The sequence below is a fragment of the Chiloscyllium plagiosum genome, chromosome 14 (genome assembly GCF_004010195.1).
Source record: "Chiloscyllium plagiosum isolate BGI_BamShark_2017 chromosome 14, ASM401019v2, whole genome shotgun sequence".
Taxonomy (NCBI): Eukaryota; Metazoa; Chordata; class Chondrichthyes; order Orectolobiformes; family Hemiscylliidae; genus Chiloscyllium; species Chiloscyllium plagiosum.
The window spans coordinates 63,242,993-63,253,519 of record NC_057723.1 but is presented as its reverse complement, the minus strand read 5'-3'; the positions used below and the strand labels follow the sequence as shown (position 1 = coordinate 63,253,519).

Below are 10,527 nucleotides of genomic sequence, written 5' to 3'. Positions count from 1 at the left end.
GACGGTTGGAGGAAGAGTGCCTCATCTTCCGCCTAGGAACCCTCCAACCACAAGGGATGAACTCAGATTTCTCCAGTTTCCTCATTTCCCCTCCCCCCACCTTGTCTCAGTCAAATCCCTCGAACTCAGCACCGCCTTCCTAACCTGCAATCTTCTTCCTGACCTCTCCGCCCCCACCCCACTCCGGCCTATCACCCTCACCTTGACCTCCTTCCACCTATCGCATTTCCAACGCCCCTCCCCCAAGTCCCTCCTCCCTACCTTTTTATCTTAGCCTGCTGGACACACTCTCCTCATTCCTGAAGAAGGGCTTATGTCCGAAACGTCGATTCTCCTGTTCCTTGGATGCTGCCTGACCTGCTGTGCTTTTCCAGCAACACATTTTCAGCTCTGATCACCAGCATCTGCAGTCCTCACTTTCGCCTCTATGACTCCTCTTAGCCAGCCAAGCTCCTATCTATGTCAACATACTAACCCGTGTGCTTTAATTTTCCACAATAACTTTTGATGTGGCACCTTATTAAATGTGTTCTGGGAATCTAAGTACAATGCATCCCTTTATCACAGCACATGTTACCTCCTCAAAGAACTCCAAGAGATTGGTCAAACATTATTTCATTTTCACAAAGCCATGTTGAGTCTTCCGGATTACCTTAAAACCTATCCAAGGGCCCTATTACAATTTCTCCAATAAGTTTGAATATTTATCTTAGGTTAAGGATCTTGGCCAAATAGTCTTCCCATGTTCTGTCTTTCTCCCCTTTTGACTAAAGACGTTATATACTCACTGTATTCAATCTACTGGATAGTGCCTGACTCAAGGAATTTTGGAAAATTAAAATCAATACATTAACTATCTCAGTAGCCACTTCTTTTACAGCCCTATGTTGAAGTCCGTTAGAATCCAGGCATTGCCAGTCAACAGCTCCAACAATACCACCTCTATGGTGATTATGGGTTTCTCTGTTCCTACCATTTTCTGATTTATTGCTGCTTCTAGATTGTTAATTTTATCCTTTATAATGAGGACTGATGCAAAATACTTCAATTCATCTGTCATTTAGTTATTATTCATAGCTAAGTCTGCAGTTTATCTTTCTTTAGAACCAACATTCACTTTGTTAACTCATACACATTATATATATATTCACAGAAACACTCAGTTTTTAAACTGCTGGACAACTTTCGTTAGTGTCACAAAGCAGGGAAACAGACGCTTCGGTCCAACTAGTCCATGCTGAATATAATCCCAAACTAAACTAGTCCCACCTGCCTACACTTGGCCCATATCCCTCCAAACTGTTTCTATTCATGTACTTTTCCAAATGTTTCTTTGAACATTGTAATTGTGCCCACGTCCAACACTTTCTCAGAAAGCTGACTCCACACGAGAAACACCCTTGGTATAAAAAGAATTTGCTCATACATTTTCTAAATCTCTCTCTTTTCATATTAAAAAGTATGCCATCTAGTTTTCCTCCAACTAGGGAAAAAAGACATCTACCATTAACTCTATCAATACCCCTCATGATTTTATAAACCTCAATAAAGTCACTCTTCAACCTTCTATGCTGCAGTGAGAAAAAGTCCTAAATTATCCAGACTTTCTTTAAAATTCAAACCTTCCATATCTGGCAGCATCGTGGTAAATCTCTTCTAAACTTTCTCCAGCTTAATATCCTTCCTTATAACTGACCAGACCCTTCTACTCTTAATCTTTTCCCTCCTTGTTAATTTTTAGTCATTCTTTGTTTTTGTTTTAAATATGCTGTCCATTCTTGTGATCTACTACCTTTGTACAATTGAGCTTTCTAAAAAAAACAGTTTGCAATTATCTTTAATATTTCAAGATAACCATGGATGATGGGTCTGCTCCTTGGAAATTTACTGCAATATGACTTTAGTAGCTTATTGCAATATGACTTTAGTAGCTTTAAAACTAAATTACAAAAAAATGGGATAAATGTGATTAAAGCAAGCTTGCAGTCTAATACCCATAACAGACTACAATTGTGCCCAATTCAAATCTAGACATTAATAGCTGAAATTGCACCAACACCCTGGAGTTGTTCAGGGGGAGGTGGGCGCCGCAGGGAGTGGAGTGCATTATTTCTCCCTCCAACTCTATTTTGATTTAGTCCCTACCCTCCCCTTCACTGTTTTTGATCACACAGCACTGCCCTTTGATGTGAAGGGCACCGCTTGTCATTGGCCACTCGGGTGTTTTCCTATCTTCCTGGTGGTGGAAATTGAATAAAGATTCATGCACTCTCAGTGTCTCACACCTGCATACACACACCATGGGTGTGGGGGAAAAAATAAGCACTACCGCACTTAGGTGGTAGTGTGGGGGTTAAAAAAAGAAAAAAAAAAGAAAAAAAAATAAACAGGAGATTAGCACTGCCCTTTGTGAAGGGCACTAAAAAAGAGAGAAAGGAAAAAAGAAAGAGAAAAAAAAGAAGAAAAAAATAGCTGAAGTTGCAATCTTATTTATAGAGTGCTCTACAGTTGAGAAGGAGTTGACCTGGGATTCATCAACATTGACTCCAGTGCCGATGAAGTCTCATTCCATCAGACCAAACATGGGTAAAGTTGCCTACTGTTGATCACCACCAACTGCTTTCCACTGCTCAGCTGCCTCACAGCGCTAGGGACCATGGTTCAATTCCAGCCTCGGGTGACTGCCTGTGTGGAGTTTGCACACTCTCCCAGTGTCTGTGGGTTTCCGCTGGGTGCTCCGGTTTCCTCCCACAATCCAAAGATGTGCAGGGTAGGTGAATTGGTCGTGCTAATTTATCCTTAGCATTAGGTGCATTAGTCAGGGGTAAATAGAGGGTAGGGGAATGAGTCTGGGTGGGTTACTCTTTGGAGGGTCGGTGTGGATGTGTTGGGCCAAATGGCCTGTTTCCATGCTGTAGGGAATCTAATCTAATCTGAAAAAACAAACTTCCTCCACATTGAACCTCACTTGGAAGTAGTACTGAGAGTGCAAGTGTAAAGTAGGGTCATTTAATATCCATCAACACTGCTAACTGAGCCATGTCGTGAAGAATATGGCTGGTTCAGTAGCCGGTGATGAGTAAAAGAGGAGAAGATACTACTTAACCTCCTCAACAACTACTTGTGTAATAGCATTGGTCAGCCTGACTATCACACATGCCTTGAAGATACCAAATACAGTCTTCACAGTACAGATTCTATTATGTGGTGTGAATGCTACCAGCATCCTAAATAGGCTAAATTCAGAATTGAATTAGCAGTCCAAACCTGTGTATTTTCAAGGTGCAGCGAGCCACCATCTATATCCCCACTGTCCAGTAAATCCCTCACTCTAATCATCGTAAGCCATCCTACTGCCCTCATTTGCTGGATCTAAGTTACTGCCAATCCTCCAACTGAAATATTTCCCTGATATCAAATAAACCAAAATTTTGAACTAATGTAATCTTTAATTTCTTTTATTAATCATGGTTCTTTTCCCTCTCCCTTTGATGTGATGTGGTGTGAATTTAATTGTCAGAAGACATTCTGGGATATCCTGTGGTTTGGGGAGTGGAGTGAGTCGGGGAGAAGGGGGAAGAGAGCAAGTATGCATGGGTCCTGGAGGAATATATCATGTCTGGAGAGATGCCCTTTCTTGGTGCAGGACAGTCATCACTTTGCTCCCGAAGGGGGGATCTCTGTTTAGTAAAGAATTGGTAGCCAGTTTCCCCTCCCCAGCACAGACTACAAAATCTTTGCCAGAGCATTTCTGACTCACCTTACCACCATGCAGTTCCACATGATCCACCCAGACTAGTTCTAAACCATCCTGGTGGCAGAACATCCACAACAACAATCAACCTGATCCGGGAAATGATCCATCATTCCCAAAAGACGGATCAGGATAAGGCATGGGACAGACTGGATCAGGAACCTGCAAGCTTTCTGGTTCAGGGCGTACTTTGTTGTCCGGATCAGATTTCTGTAAGCCGCCATGGAGCGTCGACTGAAGATTAATGGATCCCCGATGGCACACCTGCGCTTTGGATGGGGAGTGCGCCAGGGCTGTCCCTTTTGACCAGCGTAATTCTGTGTGTGTAGAGCCATTTGTGTGCCTTTTGCGTAAGCGAGTGTCAGGTTTCGCTCTCTGTGGATCGAGGCTGAAGACTATGTACGCCGACAATGTGCTCCTCATGTTCAGAGACCCAGGTGACCTGCAGAGGATGCACAAGTATCAGGAGGTCTGTTCTACAGTGTCCTCCGCAAGGATCAACTGGAGCAAGTGTTTGGGACTTCTGGTTGGTCCATGGCAGATGGAACCCAAGTCAGCGGAGCTCTGGTGCTTCACATGGAGTACTACTTACCTCCTCTAGCTGGGAGTCCACCTTTGCCCTGCTGAGGAATCCTGGCCAGGAATTGACATGAGTTGGAATCTAAGGTGGCTGCTTGCTAGCATGCTGGACAAAGAGGGCGGCACGGTGGCTCAGTGGTTAGCACTGCGGCCTTACAGCAGCAGGATCCCAGATTTGATTCCAGCCTCGGGTGACTGTCTGTGTGGAGTTTGCACATTCTCAGTGTCTGCGTGGGTTTCCTCCGGGTGCTCAGGTTTCCTCCCTCAATCCAAAGATGTGCAGGTCAGGTGAATTGGCCATGCTAAATTGCCTGTAATGTTAGGTGCATTAGTCAGAGGGGAACGGGTCTGGGTGGGTTGCTGTTCGGAGGGTCGGTGTGGACTGGTTGGGCCGAAGGGCCTGTTTCCACACTGTAGGGAATCTAATCTAATAGTGTTGTCCTACAGAGCATAAGTGTTGGTCAGAAAACATGTTGGCTGCAATGTTGTGGTATTGGCTGGTCACTTTGATCCCTCCCCGGGTTTGTCACCACCATCCAGGTAAAGCTAGCCTGCTTTTATTTTAGGACAAAAGGCAACACTGGGTCACTGCTGGGGTTCTGATTTTCCTGCTTGATGGTGGTCGGAACCTGGTGTACTTTCATTCCCAGGTAGCGCCTTTCTGCCTTCAGATCCTGCAGCGATACCTTTACCTTGAGACTCCTCCAACGTGGTAGGCCCTGATGACGTACTTCTTCCGTCAGGTGCATGGTCTAAGTTACAACATGTAGTACCTGTTCATGGAGTAGTCTTTTCACCTAAACTCTTCTTCCAGGAATTGCCTGTCCTCTATTTGCACCTGATCACAATCTGAGATACACTTGGCTCGTGCTAGAGCTCTCCCCTTATGGAATTGGTGGCTTTTGTCATGGAGCCACTGCTCAGGAACAGATTCCTCCTCAAGTGTGTGGTTTACGTTGGTCAAGGGAGGAGAGGGAAGCAGGACTGCCCAGAGTTGCGCTGGGTGATGGAGGAGCGGGCTGGATGACGCCGATACAGTTGGCCATGAAAGCGTCAGTCTGTTTCCGGTTCGCGACTGAGCCAGAGTCTGACAGACAAGGAACTTGCTCTGACAACTTATATGCATTTGACTTGGCTCAGGCATGCAAAGGGCTTCTGGTGAACTGACCCCTGACTGTCCAGAATTCAGCATTGGCCTCACACTCCGGACCCCCTCATGACAAGACATCCCACAATGAGCCATTGCAGGGATATCCTTCCACTTAACTTTTGGATGGAAAGGAGGCAGTATCTGTACAGGCTGATGTGGCACACTCTCCACTACTGTATTTTCACCCATTGCTAGGACATGTCTTGGCATAATATTTGGCCGTCCAGCATTGGAGATCCCAAATGAAAAAAATACTCTGTTGGAGTTTTGCATTTACTCAAATTCAATTAAAGTAAATCAATCAATCAATCTAGAAAATAGACATTCAAATCATTCTCATCCTTAAATTAGTAATTAAAAGAACAGGTAGGATGCTAGCAATCAAATATGGTAATTAAATATTATAATCTGCAAGATTTGATTTTTAAAAATCATAAAACAATAAATTCCAGCCCTACATGTCTAAAGAACGTTGAATCACATCTACTTATCTACTTCCATGATTAATCCGTGAAATCTCAAAACATACTAACTTGACAATAATAACATATTAGTTTTTTCAAAAGTTTTTAAAAAAAGCAATGGGAGGTCATGTTGCAGCTGTACATGACATCAGTTAGGCCACTGTTGGAATATTGTGTGCAATTCTGGTCTCCTTCCTCTCAGAAAAATGTTGTGAAACTTGAAAGGGTTCAGAAAAGATTTACAAGAATACTGCCAGGGTTGGAGGATTTGAGCTATGCGGAGAGGCTGAACAGGCTAGGGTGCGTCGAAGGCTGAGGGGTGACCTTACAGAGGTTTACAAAATTATGAGTGGTTTGGATAGGATAAATAGACAAAGTCTTTTCCCTGGGGTGTAGGGAGTCCAGAACTAGAGGGCACAGGTTTTTGGGTGAGAGGGGAAAAGAGATAAAAGCAACCTAAAGGGCAACTTTTTCCACACTGAGGATGGTACGTGTATGGAATGAGCTGCCAGAGGAAGTGGTGGAGGCTGGTACAACTGCAACATTTAAAAGGCATTTGGATGGGTATATGAATAGGAAGGGTTTGCGGGGTTATGGGCTGGATACTGGCAGGTGGGACTAGATTGGGTTGGAATATCTGGTCGACATGGACGGGTTGGACCAAAGGGTCTGTTTCCATGCTGTACATCTCTATGACTCTATGATTCTTGCTTCATTTTGTTCGTGCTCAGTTCTCCAGATTGCACACACGGAAATCTAAGTGAAGCTAATTAGTTCAAATTTGTTAAAAAAAACTTATTGGAGAACATTCTTGATTGGATAGGGTTTCAGTCTCAATTGCGTACAGAAGATTTCCAAAACATACCAATGATTGTCAAGAGGGTTTTTGAAAGCTTATAATCAGCAGGTGACCTTTACAGAAAGATGTTATAACTGAACATATCTCCATTTCGCAAAAAGTTTGTGTGATAGAAATGACAAAACAGCTACTGGATCAAGAGAAATACATTGTCCACAAAAGATGTGTGCACAAAATAATCGAACAAACCGCACCCACTAAATTATTTCAAAGTTGGAGAAAGAACAAAGTACAAGATGTCAAACGCACCTTCGTCAGAGAGGAAATTAAAAAAAGGGTTGCTATTGCTACTGGTACAAAAGATCAGATATGCTGTCATTGAAAATGAAACCAATAGCAGGTTGCTCAAAAATGAGAACACAAGTCTCTTCCGTCCCTATCGAGGTTCTACTTCCTGGAGGGGAACAGTCAGCGTTGGAATTGGCTATTTCTTGAAAGATAGCTGTCGGATGTCGTTCCTAAATTGCAAATTACTGCGAACCTTTTTATTCAAAAGATAAGCAAACTCATATCTGTGCCGTCGCATTTAAACTACGTATTAGTTTGCCTATTCCTCAAACACTAAAATGGAGAACAGATTACATTGTTTTCGCAACTCCACCAGTTTTACACTAAAATCTGTAACGATGTTACTCCTCTAGAACATAGGTTTAATTTGATAACTCACAAGGCTTCTTGGCGTCCTTGATCTTCATAATGCTATTTCGACAGATCCGCGGATAATCTGACAGTCGACCTCGTTTCCCTTTTTGTCCCCAAAAATGCGGATGTTGAACGGGATCAGACAAGGGGTGGCGGCAGGAGGAGGAGGAGGCACGATCGGTCGACAGTAACCCGGCGCTGAATCGGTGAGGCGTCGTTGGATGGAGTCAATCGCCCTTGTGACCAGCACCGATCCTCCCTTCCTGGTCGGAGCGGTAGCTGCCCTTCGAGAAAGACTGCGCTTAGTCCAAGGCGGAATCCGCCTTCCCTTGATGCGGGTAGTTGGAAGGGACAACGACTCAGAAAGAAGGTAAGATGCTGGTCATGGGCTCAATGTCTCCTTATCTCGTCCACATCACCTCTCCTCCTCCTGCCGTAACAACTGCTGATTACAATACCGCCCACATGGGCGCGGCTCCAGCTACATCAAGAAAATTTGCTTTTACCCCGGTTCCGGGCAGCATTCAAATGGAACCTTTCGACGGTCCGCGCGACGTCACCGATGCGCCCTCTGGGCGATGTAGTTCTCCACCCGATATCTGACTCGCAGTTCAGTCCAAAATGGAAACTACAAATCCCAGATGGCTCCGCGATCACTTTCCTCTCCAAATGACAGGTAAGACGTTGAGGGGCGTTCCCCTCGATAAACTCACACGGAAGTAGTGAAGGGAAAGCAAAAAAGTAGAGGCTGCCGAAAGCGGTGTGCATTCTTTAGGAAATCTGTGCAAATGAATGAATGAGTTTTTTTTTGTCCACAAAATGTTAGTAAAAAATATAGAAGCAGGCCATTCAGTATCTCGAGTCCATACCACCCTTTGAAGAGCATTCCCCGACCAACCTCGTCCCTGTTATCCACTTTGCTTTCACATCCCTGAACACAATTTAACATAGCTAATCCAACTAACCTGCATGTTTTATTTCTATGGGAGCAAATAAGAGCACCCGGAGGAAATCCACCCAGATTTGGGGAGAATATGCAAAATCCACCCCGACAGTCGCTTGAGTGTGAAATCAAGCCCAGGTCCCCGGTGCTGCATATTGCAGCAGTGTTAAACACTGAGCAATATGCTGTCCTAATTTGGATTCAAAGGAAACTGGCGAAATGTTTAATTTGTAGGCTGGAGTTTTGGAAGGGCTTTGAATACATTATAGAAAGTTTAAAAATTGCCAAAGATATCAAATCTGAAGGAAGAGTAAACAGAATACAAATTAACTGCAGCAGGATGTAGATTGACAAAATAGGGTTGGGGCTTCAAAAATGAAGATGCTGAGTATAATGTAGTAAATTTATGCTGAATCTTTGCAAAGCTCTGGTTAGGCCACAATGAGAATATTGTATCTTGTTATGGTCACCATGTTTCAAGGTCCTTGGGAGGTTGTGCAAAAGATTTACCTGAATGATTACAGCTGGGTACTGACAAAGTCAAATTTATTCTGTTTGGAAAAAAAGTTGTTATGACACAGGTTAAACCCCCCCCCAGCTTAATCTAAACCAGCATCACAATTGGTTTACCCCATCTGTGAAGATTCAAAGGCCAAGAACTATTTAAAATAAAAATTAACTTTTTTTCTTCAAGTTTAACAGAATAATTAACTAACAACTTCTTCATCTAACTTATCTTTTACTTTCCCTTCTATAATGCTAGTCTGATAGAGCCCCTGAGTAAGATTTACCAAGAATTCAAATTTCAAAACCAGGCAGCTGTTGAATCTTCCCTTTGTATCTTCTTTTGTAGATTTTCTTCTTCTTTGGAATTTCTGTTTCATAGGTGATTGGTAGACAAAGTACCTTTATTTGTCCTATTTTCTGGGCACTCTGGATATGTTGGTGGCTTAGCAGTTCTCCTCTCGACTGTTCAATTTTTCCTGGTCTTGTGCACCAAAGCATCATTAGTTTTTAATATTGTCAATATACTAAATTCAAACTTGATTGGAGGTTGGTATTTGGGCTATAACTTAAATTGGTTGGCCGAATTTGAATTTGCTTTTGTCTCCAGACAACCCAGCCAGTGCTAGCTAATCTGAACCAAAAGTTACATTGTAAATTTTCTAGCACTCTGTGTGCTTCTCTAAGTCTTTGCTGGCTTTCAACTTTCTTAAAGGTGCAGTATCCCTTACACCTTCATAACAAAGTTGAGGTAAGGTTTTACAGAGATTTACAAGATTTTCACAGTTGTGGATAAGGTAGACAAATAAGAACCTCTTCCCACGAGCTGAAGTTACTTAGGGTCATGTGAGAAACAAAAGCTCACTCACTTTAATAATTTCAGTCCGAGACAAATATCTGAATCCGCCATTTATTTATACACCTATAGGTGGGTGCTTTGTCTCATTACCAGGTAAGGCAATGACAAAATGCACACTAAATCCAACAAAACTCGAAATTTATACAGTTTGAATCCCCATATTTTTCCTTATTCCATTGTTTGTTCCCTGCTTCGCTTACGTCACAGATTTCCTTAAGACTGATCCCACAACTTCTGTTTATCCTGTCTTGTCCGTGACAAACTCTTATCTCTGACTCCCATAAGGGTGTTTGATGTCAGTCTATTGTAGATTATTGATTAGGCATATCTTGTTTTCTATCAGCATCTATTTCCATCCAGAGGCCACTTTGACCTCTTTAATTAGGGTTTGTTCATGTGTCTCTGTGCAAGCGAGGAGAACAGATGTTTTCCTGTTTGCCCATATATCCACCATTGTTCTGTATTCATGTCTCATGCTCACATATCCTTTCTTTTTGCTGAATATGTATTTTCTCATTCCTGTTCTGTATCAGAATTTACACTTGCAGAAATAACATTAATTCATTTATATCCCACAATTTCCCCTTTTTCTTTTCATTACTATCTGTTATCTTCTGCATTTTTGTCTCTCTTTTTTTAAACATTATTCCCAAAATTCGCAAGCATCATTTCAGAAATTTCATCCATCTTAGTCTCACTCATCTTATTATTTAGTTGATAAAGTTCCTCTGTCTGATTCCCCTCAGGGGCATTCGTTTCACCAAGGCTGTTTC

The 10,527-nt window shown here is 42.7% G+C and overlaps 1 protein-coding gene across 2 annotated transcripts in view; it reads right to left on the bottom strand.

Annotated features, from left to right (window-relative positions):
- The window catches only part of LOC122556766 (pantothenate kinase 3), a 125,212-nt gene extending 117,535 nt beyond the window's left edge, over positions 1 to 7,677 (bottom strand). For both annotated transcript variants that reach the window (XM_043703896.1, XM_043703895.1), the window contains exon 1: positions 7,474 to 7,677. In XM_043703896.1, coding sequence (XP_043559831.1) covers positions 7,474 to 7,501 — 28 coding nt within the window. In that variant the 5' untranslated portion in view covers positions 7,502 to 7,677. The remainder of the gene's footprint in view (positions 1 to 7,473) is intronic.
- Between the last annotated feature and the right edge of the window lie 2,850 nt (positions 7,678 to 10,527).